We start from the raw sequence: 22,601 nt of genomic DNA, 5'->3' as shown, positions 1-22,601 counted from the left end.
CAAAATAGTTCAGGTTAAGAGAGAGAAGCTACTGTAAAGGATACATTAGGTAGGGGGAAGTGGAATGAAGCAAGGTCCCTTCAGCTTCTCTGTAGCAGGGCTACCCGCAGCAGTGCTGAAAGAGCACTCTGCCAACATGGAGTTGCCTGAGTGAAAAACATCAAGTGTCCCAGCCACATCAAGCTAAAAAGTGTTTCACCTACCTAGCCTGCGAGACAAAAAGCTAAAACATGCTGCCAGAGGGCTACCATTATTCTAAGAAAAGCAAAATTCAGCAGTGGTTCTTTTCGCAAACACAGTAACAGGTAGATTTGCAGGACTCCAACTTAAAAATACAAGTGGCTACTCAGGCAAGGAAGTGTACTGGTGAGACTTTGAGAGCTGAGGATTACCCTTCGAGCATAAACCCTAGTAGTCCGAATACTTGCTAAATGGCCTTCCTGTTGATGCATACTGCTTTTAATATACGAAGTGCCAAAAGATGTAATGTAAATTAACCCATTATTCTGATGAAAAGTAGATGTTTCAAATTCATAACATAAATTCAAAGCTATAATAGGAAATATCTATTTACAACTAGCTACCAATACTACTTACCTCAGCAAAATGTTTTACTTACCATGTGCAAAAGTTCTCCTAAAAGGATAGTTGCTCTAACAGATACATGGTCATCACTACTTGTGATCACTTCAACCAGACCCTTCAGAAAGTTAAAAAATTATTACATCATTTAACATATAACATCTTATTTTAGGGTTTATAGGAAAAAAAACAGCATCTATTCAGACTTAAAGCCACTCGTTACCTCCAGAAGTCCATTGGTAATAAAAGCTGAGAGCACTAAAGCCAAATAATTATCCATGAGATCAGGCCTAAGTAGAAAAAAAAGTATGGAAACAGTTTAGAAAGTTCATTTCTTATTATGTCCTCAAAAAAAGAAGCAATACTTTGTCAACAATGCCACAAAACAAAACCAAGGGTTTATACTAAATTCATTAAATGCTCACCTTGACCTGGCTCGATGGGGTAGTATGGTCTTAGCTTCAGCAGCTACAAAGCCATCAGAAAGTCTCCAGCAGTCCTGAAACCTGCTTGGATCTAAAATAAGAAAATACGGACAATGGTCATCATACCACAGGATTTCATAGTGTTATTTTAATGGTTGTCAGTAGGTAAGTAATAGTTCTTGCCAACAAATGTTATTTCAGGTTTAAACTTATAGAACATTTTGTCAGAAGGTGTGTCTAACAAGTCATCTAATCCACATTCCTGGACAAAGCAAAGCTAACTTACATACAGTCTTTTTCCTGGCATTGAAGTATGAACCAAAATAATGACATTTCCAGTTCATAAACACATTAAACTTGTTTAACAGAAAATATCATAACACTTAAAATTTTATAACATACATGCATAGGTCACAAAGTAGGAAGTTTGCAACAAAGAATGAGTTTATTTACTTATAAACGTGGAACAAGGGTTAAGCTTTTATAATGAACTGCATGACAGAACATTTATAACCAGAGTTTGGAGAAGATAATTTCTGGAACATTAAAGGCTGAAACTTGCTCCTTTTGGGGGTCATACTTTTGCACTGTGAGACAAAGCAGAAGATATTCCTGGGTTTACAAAGGAGTAATTATACAGATAAAAGACTAATTCTGCTAAATATAAAGACATGAAAAAGCATACACTTGCTCCAGGAAAAGCAAAAGTCAGCAGAAGTGCAGTGAAGGTAGTTAGCAGATACAAAATATATAGAAAATACTCTTTTTCTGTAACATTCAGTAACACTGTTACATTACTAATGCTTCTAAAGCTTCAAAGAAGTCTTATTTTGTAGTAATGTGTTTACAGTCTTTGGTGTAAATGCTCCATTATGCTCCGCTGCTGCTCTTCTATCAAACTTACAACACTTAACAGCTGGTAAAGAATTTTAAATGGGACTTCAGATCATCCAGTGAATTCAGCAATGAAACAGTTAACACTGATGTAATTTACAACACGGAGGAAACACCGAAGGGTTCAAATTTGTAGAAGAGCTTAACAGACAGAATTTTTATGTCAACAGGTTGTATATACTTACCTACACTGAGAAGCGCCTCAATAAATTCTTCTGCGATTACAGGGAGAGGAAGACGAAATATATCATAGAGAACTTCAAGCAGACCTCTCTACAAAAAAAACCACCACACGATATGAATTTTATAGGTTTACAAAAATTGTCCTGTATTCACTACCAACATTGAAGATTTCTATAGAGTGCTAAAACTGGTGTCTTTACTTCAGGGTTTCTTTTTTTGATAACATGCTTATTTTCATAAACTGAAATAATTGGGAGAAGAAGGGAAATGGGCTTGTTTGCTTTAGAACCATGCCTTATTGTCACTATGAATTCTACAGAAGTCCAGGCTACTTGGATTATAGATTTTTAGAAGAGTTACTGCTGCCACCACCAACTTATTGGTTTAATAGGTAACTGGAAAGAAACATTTCTATTTTTCTCTAATTCAGTTGTGATTATTATGCTTTAAACTCATAACTGCAGCTACTGTGAACTTGCTTTGACTTGTGACAAAAGCAAAAATTAATCTATGTACCTTTGTCTCCTTCATTCCCTCCTCTTAGACACACTGGGTATGTTTCCATTATCACAGGAATTTTATAATGGGATTATAGACTTGAACTTGGGGGTCAAAAACTCAATGGTAGTGGTCGTATAACTAGAGTCTGTGTTTAAACCACTAAATCATTAAAATGTTACGAATATATTAATGGAAACATCCAATATAATTCCTTTATTGCTATTAAATATTTACCACCTACCCGTATTTCCATATTTGGTATACAGAGTACCCCAATAAGAGACTGAATCCCAGAATTTCCAGGTTTGCACAGACTGATAATACCTAGAAAACATTAAATACATAATGATATTCTTCAACAAATGAAAAAATAGACATATTGATAAACTTGATTTCCAGATTGAGGACAAGTACAGATGATAAAAATTACTAATCAAAAATATTTTCACCTTTATAATGTTATCTCTTCTCCCATCAGTAATATCTAATAAAACTTTCTAATCACAAAACTGTAGCTACTTTTGCCCTTTTTACTGTGAACAGTACTTTCAAACTAACTGCAAAAAAATTTATACGCAATAAGCAGCAGAAAGAAAAGATTAAATTGTCAATAAGGAATGAATATTAAACTGAAATATTTGCATCATTTTGGCAGTTTCTCCATCAAAAGCTGTATTTTAACCTAACAAATTATTCAGTTTCTTTTAATCTCAGGTGAATTCTAAACAGCAAGTTTAAACATACTTGGAATAACATTCTCTGTGCACTATTTTAAACTACGTTTTCCCAGATGACCAGTGCTCATCTCCAGAAGTTTCATCACAGCAGATGTAACTTTGCATAAAATCTGGGAGCCTCTCTTGCAGGTTGCTCCTTTCACACTGTATTTTTACTCAATTAGTTTAATATTTCAAAATTAATAATGAAAATCTTTAAATTGCTGCTAAATTTTACAGTATACCAGTCCCTATTAAAAATATGGCTGCAAAGACAGTAACCTTGCCCATGTCCTTGAACATTTCCCTTCCTGCTTCACAGAATAAACTAAAACTTACAGAAACATACTATCCAGAAAATAAAAGTTTCTCCAAAATGCAACTTTAAATGAACAAAGCCTGCAGGTTTGTACACCCTTCTTTCTTAGATATTACAAATACATCCAAACCTTAATTCTTTAAAAAGATGAAAAATCTCACCTACTGATTTATTTATTTTGCTAACAAGTTTTGTTTTAATGACATGTACTTTATATGAACTTGAAGAAAATCCTCAATTCTAAAACAAGAACTTAAGCACTTATAGTCACTTACACACTATGGGCATTTAAATATGTTTCATAGTGTGCCTCAGAGAATTTTTTTCCAAGAGCGTAGTGACCATATCCCAGTTGCAATGCAGGAATAGAGCTGAGTGCACGCAGTCATTGCTATATACCCCAATTTTATCTCTAATGAGATCACACATAAGGATAATTGACAATGAAACCATCAGCTCTGAAGAATAATGTATTGACAGAAGACACACCAAATGAGACAGATTATGTGTTTAAACGAGCCACTCTTTTATACTACACAGTAAAATTCTCCATCCAACGTCCAAGAAAGAAAGAAAGAAAGAAAAAAAATCTTACCTGCCCATGATCGAAATGCTGCCACTATTCCCATTTTACTAGCTAGGAACCGAGCTTCTCTGTCCTCCCTGTCATTAAAACAGCAAATGTCACAATACAGTTAATTACTACAAAACAAGCAGTGTTACGTAGTGTAACAGTAACAGTGTTACATAGCAAGTAAAAAGCAGTTAACTGAGATTTCTGATGTGGGATAGAATCCAGAGTAAGAAAAGTCTTGTGTGTAAGCATATATGCAATGTGTATATGTGTCTATTCAATGCATATAAACACATACACAAAGATTAGGTTTTTAAAGTATTGTTACTTTCCTTTGTCAGGAGAGTTTCCATTGCAAGAGGGTAACAGCCCAAATTAAGCACATACATGTGTTTGGTTAAATCATTCTGCACCTCCATAAGCAGTGAGTCTACAGCAGATACCTAAAAATTTGAACCTTATTCCGTTATCCAGATCTAAGCATGTAATGCCTTTTGATAACAAATAAATAAAATAATATATACTAATATAATATATAAATATATAATATACGATATATAATAAATACAAATATTAATATAATAAATATAATAAAAATAATAATTCAAGCAATCTCAGTAGGTGTCTAGTCCAAATTCCGGCACAAAGTTGTCATCTATGAGGCCAGACCACATTATACTCAAGGCTTTATCCAGTTGCGTCTGAGAAACAATCGAGGATGGAGGCTGCAGGACCTCTCTGGACAGCCTGTTTCAAACACTTCACTGGACTCACAGAAAATCCCTCCCCCTGCTCCATGCTTATATCAAGGTAGAACCTCTCATTTCAATTTCTTGCTGTTGCTGCTTCTCCTCCCACCATTCACCACCATGAAGGGCTCTGTCTACATCTTCTTTATAATTTCTTCATACGTATTAGAAAGGCTGCTATTGAGGGTGGGGGATGTGTCCCAACCTTCTGTTCTCCAGACCAAACAAGCCCTTTTAAATCTTAAATGCTTAACAATATTTTAGAAGGCTGCATTCTAACCTACTGTATTCAACTTCAAGTAGTTTTGTATTAGCTCATTGCTTTTTCACTTTGAAAACAGTTTAATTCCAATACCATGAACACAACTGGTAGCACAATTAGCAGGACTAACACTTACTTGAGTTGTCCTTCTGCTGTGTCTGGATTATGCCTGTAGTGAAAATCTGTGTAAGGAGCTAAAATTCGCTGAACAAAAGAAAAACATGCATTACTTTCACATGAGAACACAGGTAAATGGGTCTTGCCCTTTCCTCAGTCCCACTCCAATTTGTCATGTTATTCCAGCTTTATAAATCATCATGCTCTTAGCCTAAAATGTTACATTTTGAACATTTTGCACTAACACGGGGCGGGGGGTGAAATCTGAGAGGAAAATTAAACATTTCAATTAGTAATACAATGTTTAATTTCTGTCACTAAACAAGTAAAACTGAACCTACCTCTAATTCTACATCTGCTCGCACATACTGTCGGGTCTTTGGATGATTAATGAGGTGCAAAACTGTGGTTATCAGAGCCTCATTTATTCGGCTTAGCTGACAATCAATCACATTTTTCAAGATGGTACTTAAACCACCCCGAAGAGCTACCACCTCCGGATTCTGAAGCGCTAAATAAAGAAAAACATGTCACTTTGACCAGTGATAGGAAAGATAACATGTCATGGCTTACAATTTGACAAACATGTCCTCTCTTTAGTACATATACCTTTTTAGTTCAGTACATAAACCTTTACACTGCTGAGGCACGTGTAAAGGTTTTGATGGAACTGACTGATATTAGTAATGAATTGAGACTTTGGATTAATTTACCATGAACAAAAATACTGGTCAGTCAGTCATCACAGTGCAACAATTTCCCAACCAGGTTTCCATACAACAGTTTCTGGATTTCCTGGCAAAAAGGTCTTGTGCTTCACTGGACTGACATGGATCAAATATTTATACTAGAATATAAAAGAGATAATTTATTTCTCTAAAACAAAAATAATGCTGAAGTTCTCATTGATAGATTTTTTTTAAAGTTTAAAAATCAGCACCCACGTGCAAGTGTTTGGAGTCAGTATAAACGACTGTCCAGAGAGCTTTTACATGGACACAAATACTGACTTCCAGAAGCCAGGTAACCCACTGTACATTTTTTTAAAGGGAGATCCTTTGTAGTTCTCTGAACTCTTGCACATTTGTCAGCATCTTATGTATGGAATTCTCATTGTTTCAAATCCATTAGTTTTAGAAACATCAACTGCAGGAGAGAAATATTTTTAAGGTAAATCAAAAATTGGCAAGTTTTTAAGGAAAGAACTGCACCTGAAATCTTCAGGTACTTCACTTAAGAGATTTTGATTTCAAGCTAAAGTGATTTTGTTTTATATCAAACTAATGACTAAAATCTAGGAAACTGACATTAAGAACATTTAACATCTAATTAATTCTTAAGCAAACACTTAATTATTTGAATACCATCTATTTAATGTGACCCAGAGAAGAGAATCTCTTAGAAAACTGATGACAACCATGTCAATTTTTTCTTAATTAGCTTATAATTATCTTACCTAGTTCACAGATAATGGCTATACATGCTCGAACCATTCTGTCTCTTTCTTGAAGACCATCGTTTCCAACTGCTATCAAAGAATTAGTAATAGAGCTGGGGAACAATGAAGCATTCACAGTGATCATCTGCCAAAAATGAAAGAAAAAGCCTTCTTGTTTCTTCATATTTCTCTAAATATACTCACAGATTCACCAGCATTCTGTTTCCTAGATAGAACCAGACAGACCACTTGATATAGTACTCTGTCATACCTGGAAATCCTCTAAACTATTTATTTTGTTCTTGGAATTTTTTGTTTGTAAATTTACCTTTCTCTTCCCGCTTCAGTTTTTTCTTTTTTATATTATTTTATCATAATAAGAAAGGGTTAAAAAGATGACTGTTGCAGAGAGAATTACGGCTACCTTTTCAATGTATTTTTGCAAGAAAGAATACTATCTGATGACACACAGTAGATTACAAACTCTTCTAAAAGACTCATTCATATCACAGCAGATTCTTCACTACCTATTCAATGGTTTATTAGCCAAGGCTAAAATCTCCCCTTCAGTAGACAGAGCCTTAGATTGCTGCAGAGTACAAAATAGTTCAATCAACAGAGGCAGCTGCTGTAGTATTTGGAAGGCAACTGTCAGTAATAACCCTATGTCCTTTCGCATAGTACCTGATCTTAGAACTGTGGAGTAATTCAATTTCATGTTACATAGCTATGGCACAAACCACACACACACTCATTAAGCATGTTAAACTGAAAAGCAAATATGAAAACAAGACATGCATCCATTAATCAACTCATTCTTCAAATAAAAAAAAAAAAGCAATAAATTTGAGACAGAACAGAAGAACAGATTTTAATAGTCAATGTTCATTTACGCTACAGAAGAGCTCCTGCACCACAGAAATTCTCAAAATTTACACCAGACTAAGCTCCAAGATCTCGTGAACACATTCAAGGCAAAAAACCCACTCCAGAACAATAACACCACTCCTCACCCTCCCCCAAATGAGGCTTTAAATCCAAAGGCTGAGTAGCTGTTTGTTCATGTTTTTTCACAGTTTGAAAAATTTAAATATACATATCCCTATACTATGGAACATGAGCACGACTAAATGATGTGTTAGTAAAGAAGAAGTAGTTTTTTTCCTTCGACTGCTTAAAAAGGGATAACAATTTGTTTCAGTCCACTCAACCATGCCACATTTTCTTCTACTAACAAAAAGTGAGATGTAAAAAAATACTCAATATGCATCAAACATCTAAAAACTTTAGGCTAGATTTCCAAGGTTTTGTTTAATACCCCCTTTGTTTCCAACAAAAGCAGGTTTATCTCTATTATTTTTCAAAAATTATTTTGTTCTATATTAATTTTACAGCTCTCTTAGATGTCTTCTAGGTATTTGTTCTGACAGAGAAGATTGTTTTACCCTCTTTACAAAGGATGTTAAAATGAGATCAACCATTATGAAAAATATATTTGAACACTTTAACAAGTTTATTTTTAACACGTGTTTTTGAGAAATTTCTTCTTGCGCATCACGTTATCACCCGCAAAACAGGAAGCTTTAAGGTAGGAACTCTAAAGAGAAAAAAACAAACTCTTCCCCACCCATGCAGGTCTTTCACTTTTACAATGACATGAAGTAAGAAGAACTAGCAACAGAATGGGTGTAATAATCCACCCTACAAAATTATAACTTTTTTTCTTACAGATATTGACATGTACTTAGTGTGAGGACACAAGCAGACTCTTAAGGCTGTTCTGCTTCATTGTTTTCTCTGGTTTTAAGACATGAGAAGGAAAGACTTATTTCTTTTAATATGCAATCCCACGTGCATCAGTAGAATACATACAAACATTTGCACTTGCCTTCATTCTGCTCCAAGGTATTGAAATACAATTCTACAGACCAAGGACAAGTGATGCAAGGCTACTTTAAAAGCAGCTATGACAAAAGAAGCAAGACTATGAATTTGGTCTTTAATCTTTAGAGAAGAGGAAGGTGGTTCATATTGCAACCTAATCCCGACTTCTGCTTTTAGAATAAAACACCCTACCTACCTATTGGCTTCTGTTAGACAAAAAAAAAAAAAAAAACCCACACTTTCTGAAGAAACTTTATGCCATCCTTTTCGTATCTGAAGATACTGCTAAATTGCAAAGCTCTTACTACGAAATGTAGAGGTGATCACAGTCAAAAGAGACTGTAAGCACTCAAAGTCTTCCAAGAAAAAAAAGTATCAGAAACCAAGTTTAAAAGGTTTGAAGTTGTTTTTGTTTTCTCTTCCTATACCTCTTTAACCTGCACTTTAAAAAAAAAATTACCATTAAGTACCTTCTAAAAATTCTTGAAACAGGATTACTATTTTATATTTTGTTCTTCTACTCTAAGAAATGGAAGAAAAGAAAGCAAGAGAATGTTTTAAAGTTTTCTGTCCCTGGCATTCTGACATAAGGATTTTTGCTATCAAAGATGAGGTTAAATAAAGAATTGCATCCAGACTTTGAAACTGAAAACAATAGATCTGTAATGCTCATGGACCTCTGTTAAGCTCTTCCATGGCTCACAGTAAATGATTTTCTACACAAATTAATTAATTCTGATTGTTTTCTCTGACATTCATTCATTCCAGAACTTCATATAATCTTTCAGGAATCCTGGTATCAAACCCCTGAGATACAGAGGGAGATGGAGAGATGGGAAAACAACAAGAGTGAGGTAACAATGAGACTGAAAATGTAGAACTTGCCATTCGGGATGTGTTTCACAGTATTTTGTGTGAGAGTTGTTGAAGTACTGACTCCTCTACGTCAACACACGCTTAACTGCTGGAGCCCAGACAGGACACCAAAAAGGCATTTAACTTTACTGGTAGCCACACAAAACAGTTTGAACGCACACACACGCACACACACGCACACACACGCACACACACGCACGCAGTGCTCCTGGGAAACAATTCTTCTAACTATTTCAAACTTAAGTCCTTGATAGTTTTTCCTAAGATGCTCAGTAGAAGAATATAAGCACAATAAAGAACAGCAAAGTCCAGTATAGAGGCAGAATAGTATGTTGCCTGGAAAAAATACCTTCAGTAGCTGTATATAGGACAAACTTTAAAATGCAGCTACCACAGCTTCAAACACCTCATATCCACAGGCACACAGTACAGTAACCACCACAGACCATTATGTCTTATTGTGTATCTGAGAAAAGAACTATGAATTGAATCAACCTCTATGGATATAGCAACAAGGCTAGAAGCATTCCTTCAACTGATTATTCCAGTGAAGGCAATTTGCCTCATTTCTCAAATGCCAGAAAATTTCCAATCCTTGGTCCACACTATACAATAATGTTAAATCATTAGATGAAACTTAATAATATAGTTCTTATACCCTTGCATTTATCGTTTGGTATTTTCTTCCTGAATCCTGTCCAGTTTGATCTCTATCACAGGAAAATCAGCAGGATTTTTCTAGTCTACTACTCAAGGTTCTCAGTGGTAACAGATTAAAATCAAAATAATGCTCAGCATTACCCCTCCTTCTCTCTTTTGAATTATCAGTTGCAATTTCTTCTCATTTGATAAAGAAAGGTAAGGTATTAGAAACTGCAAAAAAAACCTGATGGAGAAAACCAGGAGTCAGCACAGCTGATTGGTATAGCTGGTAAGACCATATATAGTTAGATTTTACCTTTCTGACTAATCGAAGTGCTTGTGTTCTTTCTACTTCGTTACTCTGCTGTATGTCAATGCACCTAAAATAAGTTAAAAAACACATTTTGTTTATAATAACACTAAGTTTCACCTTAGCTGTTAACGTCTTGTGTTAATATTTATACAATTGAATAAACAGAAGAAAAATAATATTACGGCTGTTGAAAAATTCTGCCTTTCAACAAGCATACTCATTATGATTGGTCAATTAGTTTAATTTGTATTTTTCAGTGACCTTCGTTATAATTAAATCACTATAGCATTCTCAAATATACAATGGCAAGACAAAACAGCTTCAAAAATATTTTGTGAGCTAGCTGCATTTGTCATTTCAAATTAGACTAAACATAGTATTTGTAATGTTTCACATCAACATGTTTTGTGTATGTTCTCAGATCAGAAAAGTCCTTTTGCTCCAATAAAATTAAACAGCATACTAAAACTGACTATGTGTATATATTTCTAAACAGAAACACACACATCTGGATCAGTATATTAAATCCAAGAAGATTTTAACAAAGGAAGCCCTAGAAATGCTAATATTTAGATCTACTCATCATGCTGATATTATTTCATTGCTAGCTTGTTCTTTGGTATGTATTCTTTTGTTATGTCATGGGCTATACTTAGATTACAAATTCTTGGGCATGAACTGCTTTTTAGCCTTGACTTTGTACTAGAGGTTGAAAGCACTATGATAATACAAAGAATAAGAACAACTCATGTAAAACAACTTAAGACATGAAAATTACTGCTGTTTCAACCTTCTAATAACACCACAGATTAATTTATGATTAATGGCATTTATGATTGAAAAACGTTAAGACATTTTTTAGATTATTCAGAGTATATTAAACATTAGGACAGAGTTCTATTTGGACTAGCACATGATATATTATCCTTCTATTTTTAGAGGATGTTATTCATACTGAAGAAAAATGGCTTCTATAAAACTACATATCATGTAAGAGGATATAAAAACACTTCCTCACATGTGTCAAGCATGAAAAAGCAAGTGGTTTACAATGGTACAACTTACAACAAGAGGGAAGACAAAAATTACCTGGCTATCAAGTAATCCACTTTCAACTTTAGCACCTTCTGGAGAATACTGGAGTCTCGAATGAGATAGCGGAGGGCTCGCAATCCTGCTGCTCGCACCTCTTTTGCTTCATTTAGTAAAGCTAACCTCAGACTATAACAAAGAAAACAAAGGGGGACAAATTATTATTTAGCAGCAGGTAAGACTTTACCATCTGACACACAGCTACTACCTGCTCATTTAAAATAACATGTCTGATAATAATAACAATAACAACAACAATAATAGCAATAATAATAAATAATCAATGTTCTGTATAAATTTTCTGTCTTCAAGATACTCACCTGTATGACCTAGAAGGCAAACCTTCACCCTGCCAGCAGATGTAGAAATTAATCTGAAAAAGCCACACACTTTTTTTTTTAACCCCCAAATAACAGCTTATACATCCATGAAATTATACATGACCATGACCTGTATACAACTTGTTATTTGACAAAATAGCTTATCACAATATTAGTCCAAGAAAATTGAAAGGTAGACAGCATTTCATCCTGTGCTAGACTGCCAACCCACAGTCCTCAAAACAATGTCTTGACACCTAACAGAGACAAAGTTGCACCTTAAGTAACTATATGCACTGCTTACTGAAGAAGTTATGGCACCATGCTACGTTTACATGAAATCTGACAGTCATAAGTTAAGTACCTCACCACACAGTACAGATTTCTAAAAATTTCATTTTAACATATAATCAAACATATAAACTTATATAATTAACATATAATCTCTTTAGACAGATTTCAAAAGTATTTTGCTTGCACTGAGATGAGCTTTACTAAACACAGCTGTTCTCATAATGTAATTTCCTATCTAGGTAAAAATAAAGGACATATTGGAAACCTCCAGAGATGGAGTTTGAAAATAGTAAGTGACACAGTGCTCTTTTGAAGGCCCTCAAAGATCTGGCCCTTTCCTGTGACTACACTGGGTGGGGGCAGGGAACCCCCAACCTTGCAGTGACATATTTTAGGAGGATTCTTTTTTTCTTTTCTTATTCTTAGATTGTCATGCCTACTCCAAGGCCAAAAGCCTTCTGAATCTTTTTGGAGGTTAATTGGCCTGTGGAAAGTCACTATAAACAGGAATCTACTTTCAGGTGACATCTAGTCAAAGTAGAAAGGCTGCAACACTATATACAAATATAGATCAACTGATTATTATTTTCAGCACCAAGTAGGGAATTACCTCAGGAAGACCATCTGTGCTGTAATACCAAATATGATTCTTTACATAAAAAGTGCCACTAATTGCTTTTATTCATTTAGTTCAAGCTGAACTAGAAGCAAAGAAGAAACAGATTCTCAATACTGTGAGATTAAGAAAAAATCTTCCTCTAAAAAGCTGAACTAGAGGAGGGATGTATTTCCAAAGCCATTCAAGCAAAGCAGACAATAACTCTTTAGTAGTGCTGAGTAGATAATGGGTATTCTTTAGATCATGAATCATTTTTGTTTCTAGTTTTGTAGCTTTGCAGAGACGCAAGCCTCAGGGATAAGTACATAAGACTCAGTTCTATTCCATGGTGTTTTTCTATTTCAACTTTTACCTCGCAATTTGCAGTTGGTTTGGATAGACCAGTTCAAGACCCTTCAGTAGAGTTTCCTTTTAGGGCGGAAGTTCCTCACTACTCATGCAAATTGTGTTGTTGCTATCCACAAGATTTCTTATTAGGACAGCCAAGTAATGAATCTGGGTATTTTTCCTCTCATCATATAAAGTACCATACTTCTATATTTGAGAGGAAAACGTTTATTGTATGGCAGACCAAAACAATTTTTAGACTAAGAGTTTCTCATAAGCAAATAACGCTTTGAAAGCTTGTTCTACAGCTCACAAGGGGAGGATATTGTTAATCTGTAGATAGAACTGGCAACAATGAAACCACTAGAGAGGACAACACTATCACGAGATTCAACATACAAAAGCAGAAAGTACCAAAAAGGGATGTGTCACTATCTTTAAATAGTGAGTATGCAATAAAAATATATCGCTAGTGAGAAAGATGTATACCTAACACTGCCATAATATCCACACAGGTCCAATGAAAGCAATCACATACAGAAGTATACAAGGCTGAACAAAAGCTCTCCATTAAAAATAAAAACTGAACAAAAAACCCACCAGTCAATGATTGAACTGCAAAAACCTGAGAGAAACCTGACCTTCTAAAGACAATGAAGATATGCTACACCAGGCACGAAAAAAAATACGCAAGAAAAACGTGCGCTTGTACGTGTTCTGAGTGTTCTAACTTCTCAGCCATATCACAAGGAGAAGACTTGAAAAATTAAATCAGACCCATGGGATAACCCAAAAGGAAAAGAGGGAATGAAACAATTAGGAGAATGACAGAGGTATAACAGAAACAAGCATAGTTTCCTTCATATTAAGTCATTGCTTTAGATATCTCTATGAAGATTCCTAACCTAAAGCCTTTTTTTACTATACAAAATATGAGTTAGACTAAGAAATGAAAATGACAAAAGACCTGGAGGAAATTTATCAGTAAGTATTGTCAGCAGCCTACCAAGATTCACATCCAAGTGTTTGGAAAGAACATTAATATGAACTATCTGCATATATTCATGAGCACTGTATTATAAACAGTAGTGGTCAAGAAGAAGAAAAGGTGACAAACAGGTCTACAGAAAAAGGATTCCAAAGGGCATCCAGAGGACTGTTTAGGATCTTAAAATAAAATTACCTTAAAATAAAACTGGTTAGCCACATGAAGCACTCAGAAGAGTTTATATAAACTATATTCTAGTAATCTTTTCAAAGACTGGAAAGGAGTTATTACAATAGTGTATAAAAAGGCATAAGGTATTTCTGAAGGCTGTGTTAAGTGACACAAAGAGATAATAAAGCGATGAAAAGTAGTTTCACAAATGCAAATCTGAAAAGATTAATTCAAAGAGTGAAGGTCAATGGAATACTTTTATCCTGACAATTTTTTTTTGTCCTGATTTCATCCAGGTTCACAATCTCCTTCTGTAGGCAGCATTTAATACACAATTCTCGACTTGGAGGAAGAGGGCAGGGCAGAGGGAAATGTTGTTTATATTAATGAGAATAGGATGGGGTTATGAGAGACTTCAAGGGAATTTAAAAATTATCTGTATGCATAGTTACAATCCTGAATTTTTGTCACTGTCTTGTTTAGATGTGACTTAACGCACATCGGCATTAAAACTCTGTTATAAACCCACACTGTATGATTCTAGAACAGCCATCAGAACAAGAAAATTATTTTGACATGCCCACTCCATGTGTACCTGTGGCTGAAAGTGCCAAAAAGACATCATGATTGTAAAAGAGAAAAAGTAGGTATAATACTACTTGTCCCATTATTTTAAGTGTCACTGGAAAAAATGAAAATAACTTCCTAAGACAGCATTAAAGCTGATAAACATTAAGACTGATAAAAGGTCTGGAAGAACTAACAAAGGATGAAATAATTAAAGATATTCACTACCTATCACAGGATCATCCTCACAGCTTTTTGTAAAGCATCTCATCCTCTCACTAAAGAAATAAAACAAAGGTTTTGGCAAATCTCTATTTGATCCAGCCAGGTAACTGTAAATATTCTGAATTCTGCTTTTACAGCCAAAGTGTCTTGGCATGTTAACTAAAAGACCTCAAAGATTTCTAAGGCCTACACTTCATTTCTTCATGGCTCAAGGCTTCCTCTCATTTGTCAATGGTACGAAACAGGAAGACCCATCTCTACTGTGAATGACAACAAAATGTGTCACTATTATCTCCAACTCCTGACAGGAAGAAACTATGATCAGGCATCTGGACTAACAGTATTCTAAAAGGAGAAAAAAGCCTCAGATCTCTAATTTGAGAATAATTGCAATTATTACAGACTGCAACTGTCTTTGGTTTGGGTAAATGTTCTATCAAGGTTAATGACCTCGAACCTAGAACTCTACAGGAAATCTATTATTATTCTAGAAATCATTGATTTCCTTATAGTTTAATGCTTTAAAGTTAGCCACTCATACTTCACAAATGCAGAAAACTCAAAGTATTTATTGCATCCAAGTAAGTTTTCAAATTTTCAAAGAAAACCAGGTTTGATTTGTAGAACAAAAAGGTTTCCCTATGGAAATCTAAGATAACATTCAGAACATCAGCAAAGCAAATTACAGAACTCACATGGGATTTCCAAATAAACAATTGTACTTAGCCTACCTGAAGTTAATTTCCAAAATTATTTTAAAAGTGCAGTATTTGCAAGTCACTCAGAATGGCTATATGCTGTATAACAAAATAATCTGCAAACAGCATACTACTTCAGAATGGCTGTAACTCTGTAGAGTAAAATTTTAAGTTTGTCTGTAAAGTCCACATTTCATGAAAACAATCCATCCTATAAATATTTCTGAAGAACCACTAATCAGCACAATTATAGTTGTTAAAATCTGACTGTTTGGGTGGTATCCTTGAGTTACAAAATTATCACTATAGCAGAATAATCTTGTTTCTCATGTACATAACAAGAGAAACTATTGGACTGACTAAAGCAACAACACTAAGCAAGATCATTTTCCTGCTGTATGTCTTTTCACTTTTTTGATAAGCCAATTTTGGCATTTTTCTAAGTGGGGGCTACTCTTCATGTCTGCTGAGAACATTTTATCTCTTATCAATATCTGTAATTCCTTATCAATATTCTTATCAATATCTGTAACTGTGTTTGGATTAGCAGATCTTTCTGTGAACTTCTTCCTATACGAACAAACACTAGTATTTGCAAAACCTGTTAAGACTTGTATTTAAAAATATTTGGTAAGGAGCTCTGAATTCTTAAGTTATACTCTTGAATGATGTTTAGTCCATCTTAAAGCACTATAACAGATTACATAAATATGATCAGATGATAACCTATTAAAAATTTCAAGAACTATGCATTCACAAAATACAGTAATTTAAAAAATATTTTTTTTAGTCCTTGCAGGGAAAATCAGTTCTATTTAAGAAAACAACTTCCAATATTTCCACAAGAAATTACATGAGTTTACCCAACATTTTACTTAAACATACACTGGCTTTTCTAAGCTTGCTTTCTTAAGTCAGATAACTAAATTGAAAGAACACAAAAATCATACTAAATACTAGATCTTAGCTGTTTCTTCTGCCGATGCTGAGCTTCAGGACAAATTTAGCAATGCTTGTATAAAAACACAAACAGAAGTTCTGCAAATAAGCAGGTAGTTACTTTTGATTGTCAGAAACAGTAACAAAATGTAGGAAAATTCCACTTGAAAGTATATACACTGAGCATTTTAGTAGCAGAGAAAACAATGCTAGAAAGCCACATCAATATACCACATTAACATAAAAAGCTTATATTTAAATCCTGATTCTACATCAAGAGCATATTCTAATTTCTATCAGAACAATTTTTACTTACAGAGCTCTCTGCAAGTACTGACATATTTAGATAAATTTTTAGATCTATGAAGAATACAGAAATCCAGCTTTTAACTTGGAGGTTACTTCCCCCTCTTTGCTTGAAAGCAAATAATGTATTTCTGATTTTACTCATTAAACACTTGTCAGGTATATGTTTGCATTATGAAATTTCAAACACATTAGAAATACAAAATACTAGCTTAAAACTACAAATAAAATTGATATTGCACCTTGAACAACTGCTATTACTGTTCTGGTGCTCCTTACTACTTACCATATTATGATGCTGTCATATGTAAAACCTAGCTTTTCTTCAGCATGGCCAGTATTACAAAGAAGCTGAAAATAAAAGAAAACATCTATTACTTATAACTCTTAAAAATGACTACATAAAACTGAAGATGTCTGGCAATGCTTTCAAAGAAATCTGAGGAATTTCATTCAAGTCAGGGGAAAGCGTACTAACTTGAGTCTTCCCTGAGAATTTCTGCAGTCAGTGCTCTGTTCCTATATAAGCCAGACAGACACACATACACTTCCTCCCAGAGAAAAGCTTGCAAAATTGTGTAAGCTGCCTACTGGTTAATTTTTCCATTCCATACTGCTCCTCTTGCTGTCTTTAAGCTCATTTCTGAAAAGCCACTGGTTGGGCATTTGGTAACCTGAGCAGAGAGGGAAATGACTGAAGTCTAAGCACATCTGCGTTATAAAAGAGGGCTCAGGTGAGAGTTTCTGAAGCAAGGTTAGACACTGATGGTTCACTGTCATGTTTTGACACAGCAGCACAGGCTGGGGGTGGGCTGGAATAAAAAAAATAGCCAGGAGTTGCCTATGGTAAATGTCCCATAACTGACATTTAGCCTGGCCTGCCATCAATTCCATAGAACTTGTACCTCTGGGAAAAAAAAAAAAAAAAAAAAAATCAGCACAAAGGTTGAATATATGCACACAAAACAACATCCATAAACTGTTGCAAGTTCTGAACATTTCAACCATATTTACCCATTTTGAGCACATGATGGAAGATTTACAAGTGCAGTTTCTATCTACAAAACCAATCTCAAAAGGAGCAATCTAGTGTATGCCAGTGTTTTAGCCTCTTGAGGAAAGGAAAACAGTCTTTTCTTTAAGAGCTGATGCTGTTCTACTTTGCAAGAGCAGCAAAGAAATTCCTAGTAATCTCATTCACTATCCACAGCTAAAATTATAAAATACTTTATTGTTATGTCCAAATCCCAAAGTACTTTCCCAAGCACTTCCAAAAACTGAAGTGACTAATACTGATTGCAACAGCTTTGCACTTTGTCCTCCTTTTTTGAAACAGGCATGTGTTCAGTTCTGGGCCAGCACAGTATTAACAGTTTCTCCTCACTGAGGAATTTGGGAATGTTTTGTTTCAACTAATGAATACCTCATGCTCTGAAAGTATTAAAATATATCAAACCCTGTGCCACGTTCTTTATACGTGTTTACTGTTCACAGTAAGACATTTATAATAAACTAAATGAACAGTTAAATTAAGGCTGCTGTAAACTGAAATATTCAACATGTTCCATGCTCCCATTCTACTGTTCACCTCCATCTGAAAAAACAGCATATTGTACAGAAACTCTGCTTTTAAGTGAACCTATTTTATTAGCATGCTGATTTAAATTTCAAACAATACTTAGGTTTATGTTCAACAACTACGAGTTCTTCTAAGGATCACATTATATTTGAAGAAATTATTTTTCACATTGTGAGCAAAATCCATAGTGATAATGCTGAAATCCAAAGATACTAATGAGACAGACAATATTTTGGCTCAAAAAACCTAAGTTAATTGAAACATTTTTCTTAACAGTGGCTATAACCAAAGATTATTACAAAACATAAGGAAAGTTATTATACAACCTCGTTCCCCACACCTCTCAAACTTAAGTGATAATAAAACTAGACAATTGGTGGATTAACTGGTCACGACAGTATGTCACTTCCTAGCATCAATCTATTTTTATGCCATGTTGCTGGACTGCTTAAGGCCACCACTGCTGCTTTAGCATTTCTATTGACATCTTGTGAACTGTAAAAATTGGCTGGCAGAGTGTAAGCAAAACTTACAGCGTGAGAAGATAGCGAGTAAAAACAGTTCATTGTTCAGTTTCAGACAAATACATTGATAGCTGTTTAGGCTCACCATTTATTCACCTAAACCTCTCCCCATCACTCTGAGACAAAGGAGAGATCCTAATTTAATATACCAGATTATCCTCCGCAGTCTTTGTTCGTACTTTAAAGAAAGAAGACAGAATTATAATCCTGAAGTAGGAAAAAAACATTTTGAGAAAGCTGCTATTGTGTGCACAAGTGCATTTCTGAAGCGAGCCTCCTATCATCACACTTACTACTGGTAGGCACCTTGAGTGGTCCTGAGATGAAACTAAAGCAGATGACATATTCAGGAACCCACCTAATCTGCTGCAATGGCCAAAGAGCATACAGTTCACTGGACCAGCTCCAGTCTAGTTGTCACTGTCCACTCTTACCAAATACACATAGCAGTTATTAGCACCTCAACACCAACTGTTTTCCTCTATATATGTTCTCCAATTGTGCACACCCTCAGCGACTTAGAAAGAAACTTGATTTTATCTTGAAACGCAAATATAGTAATGTAACCTGATGATATATAACTTTCAAGTTTTACTGCTGTGTAGATACAAATTTCTGAATGTGATAATTATTCTCAGTGTTTAATGGCATCCGTGCATAAGTTAAATATTTCCCACAAAGAATGAAAAACTAAAATTGGCTAATAAAAGTACAAGATTAGCAATTTTAGTTATTAGTTTACTCTCATTCTAAAGGGTCACCATTACTTAGTATTGGCTTTGTTTGCAACTTACACATGGTAGTGTACTTACAGGATTTCCAGCTAGAAAAATTTAAAAAAAAAAAAGACTGACAGCAAGATCAGAATTAAAAATCTTTCAGTGATTTGAAAGGAGTGTCCAAATTCCATAAGAAAATACAATTAAATAAAAGGAACAGCGTATCATATCCTTCAGGGTACCACACATTAATAGATAAAAACTGAAAGGAGATCAGCAGAGAAATACAACATGTACAGAAAACAGATTGCTAAATGAAAAATTCAAAAGGAAAGTAAGATCTAGAAATTACAGCAAACTATACAACTAAATGAGTTCATGTGATATCATTTCAAAAGAAAAAGGGGAGGGGATTTTACCTTTGGAAATACTATTAGGACTTATTATGTTTGAGTTTAAGAGACTATTTTTTCCACTTCATAGGCTGCTGTCAACACTGCATGAAGAACAAAATTTTGGGCACCACATTTTAAGAGCAGACAAACTGGAAGAAGCATAGCAGAAGAGAAATGTACAAGGCAGGTAAAAAATACACCATGAAGGCTGAGCCATTTGGTTTACTCAGTCTAGAAGAAAAAAAAACCAACAAACAACTGGCGAAAGTAAGGTTGGATATATATATATGTTTAAAAGGGCGGGGGGAGGGAGTCATGGAAGTGACTATAAAGAAGATACTGTTTAGCCTGTCTCAGTGCTTTGGGTATTCCCTCTATTATAAATGTCTTGTCTTAAATATACTTAAAAGGAAACCTCTGACGCTTTCTTCTCATTTCACCTTCAAACAACATTAAGCAGATGAATAATTCTGGCCCAAAAGTAGTGATTTTTGTAGATGTCCAAATTCATGACAAAGCCAAATAACTGTCATATATTTGACTGTAACATTTAACAATTTATACCCATGTCATTGTAGTATAAGTTTGGAGGCAAGCAATACAAGTTTGGTAAAATCTACTATATTTTGCTAAAATGTCAATGGATTATCGTATCATGTAAATACACAGAATTACATACATGAAGAATATGTGTATTTGCATGTCTCATATATAAAATGTATGTATTTTTATATGTACACAATAGATTTCACGTATTTGTACATCTACATTCATACAAACGCACATAGTATACTTTGCTTGTTAAAACTGCCAATAAGTCAACTCTAAAATGCAAAACTATTGATATTTGCATCAAGCTGTGCCATGGGAGGTTAAGATTGGATATTAGGAAAAAATTATTCACCGAAATGGTTGTGAAGCTTTGGAACAGGCTGCCCAGGGAAGTTGAGTCACCATCCCTGGAGGTGTTTAAAGGACATGTGGATGTGGTGCTGAGGGATATGGTTTAGTGGTGGAGTGCTAGGTTAACGGTTGCAGTTGATGATCTTAAGGGTCATTTCCAACCTAAATGATTATATGATTCTAGCTGGTAGTAAATGAATGGGAACAGCACAGAATTTGTAGGGTATGATTTATTATTAAAACAAAATGATACTTTTGCTAGGCCAGACAGCAACTAACTTACAGCAAAGGTTTTTTTTAATGTTTACTGTCAGCTATGAGTTTTTCATGCTACTTGGATGAGTCATAGCAATATGAATACCACATCAACTTGTCTTGGAAACAGTAGCTCAAAACAACAAAACCACCGGAGGTCAACAGCACACACAACATGAGTGCACACTGAGACCGTTCAAATTTATATTTAACAGAATAGTCACAGCAATTACTAGGTAGAAGTATGATATAATTCTATGCATCCAAAATGTAATTATTATACTCTAGTTTTGGACATATAGTTTGAACAGTCACTAATAATATTTATGAGGATGCTACACAGTAGATTGTAGGCTTAATAGAAGACCCAGCTGAAACTGCAGTCTCTGGATTTACACCCATTAGCTCTCCAGGTTTGTTCCACAGCTGAATGCCCCTAAAGCAGATATTCTGTTCCTACCTGATACATACTTCATAATGAGTTTTGCCCATAGTGGTTTATCTGTTTGGATAAATGTTACAGCCAGTCAATACTGCATTCAGATTCTAAGATACCTGGGTTTTGCAAAGCACAGCCATTACTCTAAAATGGCAGAACACAAATCAGACAGAGAAGGAATCTATGAAAGCCTTTGTAGCCCCAAACTCCATTCATGAAATTTAGCAGCATGGTCAAAAGCTAACAGATACATACAGCAGAGTAGTAGACCCTCATTAAATAATGAAATAATTAGGTTTAAGCAGATTAAAAAGACGATTTTTCTGTATCTCTGACACTATTCAATTACTAAGTTTAAGCTAATATTATCCAAGTTTCATTTTGTCCTTCAAGAAGTACCTTTTTTGAATGAAAACAAGAACAGGAATCTCTGGACTTTTTTTCCTGTTTATTGTTTAAATACACTTTTAGACTTAAAACGTAAAAAGGATCTCTCAGAAACTAACAGTGGGATAAACCTATAATGAAAGATTCTAAATGAATACTTCAAATCCAAAAGATATTTTCCATTAGGCAAACACAATCGTACAGTTCCTTCTGGTTTTCAGTAATTTATCATTTACTGCTTCTCATGGGGGTGGGGAAAAGCCCAAAGAAGTAACCATGATGTTTTGGTATTAATCAGCAGAAGCTGGGAAACCTGAAGGTGCTTAGTGTAGCTGCCTATATAAATGAAAGATGGGTAATTATACTCTGCTTACTGAAG

At 34.7% G+C, this 22,601-nt stretch overlaps 1 protein-coding gene across 3 annotated transcripts in view; it reads right to left on the bottom strand.

Moving 5' to 3' along the window:
• RICTOR (RPTOR independent companion of MTOR complex 2) overlaps positions 1–22,601 on the bottom strand; it is an 87,285-nt gene that overhangs the window by 42,254 nt on the left and 22,430 nt on the right. For 2 of the 3 annotated variants that reach the window (XM_082075334.1, XM_082075335.1), the window contains 12 exons: positions 17,308–17,372; positions 11,565–11,696; positions 10,479–10,542; positions 6,779–6,905; positions 5,664–5,833; positions 5,342–5,409; positions 4,216–4,283; positions 2,827–2,909; positions 2,087–2,174; positions 1,008–1,098; positions 806–872; positions 620–700 (listed from right to left, as the gene is read on the bottom strand). In XM_082075334.1, the coding sequence (XP_081931460.1) occupies positions 620–700; positions 806–872; positions 1,008–1,098; positions 2,087–2,174; positions 2,827–2,909; positions 4,216–4,283; positions 5,342–5,409; positions 5,664–5,833; positions 6,779–6,905; positions 10,479–10,542; positions 11,565–11,696; positions 17,308–17,372 (1,104 nt within the window). Of the gene's footprint in view, positions 1–619; positions 701–805; positions 873–1,007; positions 1,099–2,086; positions 2,175–2,826; positions 2,910–4,215; positions 4,284–5,341; positions 5,410–5,663; positions 5,834–6,778; positions 6,906–10,478; positions 10,543–11,564; positions 11,697–17,307; positions 17,373–22,601 lie in introns of those variants that run through there. The other variant, XM_082075336.1, reaches the window with a different exon arrangement.

The sequence above is a fragment of the Streptopelia decaocto genome (assembly GCF_964273445.1).
Source record: "Streptopelia decaocto genome assembly, chromosome: Z".
In the NCBI taxonomy this organism is placed as follows: Eukaryota; Metazoa; Chordata; class Aves; order Columbiformes; family Columbidae; genus Streptopelia; species Streptopelia decaocto.
The sequence above is the reverse complement of the archived record's forward strand: the minus strand, read 5'-3'. Positions and strand labels throughout refer to the sequence as shown.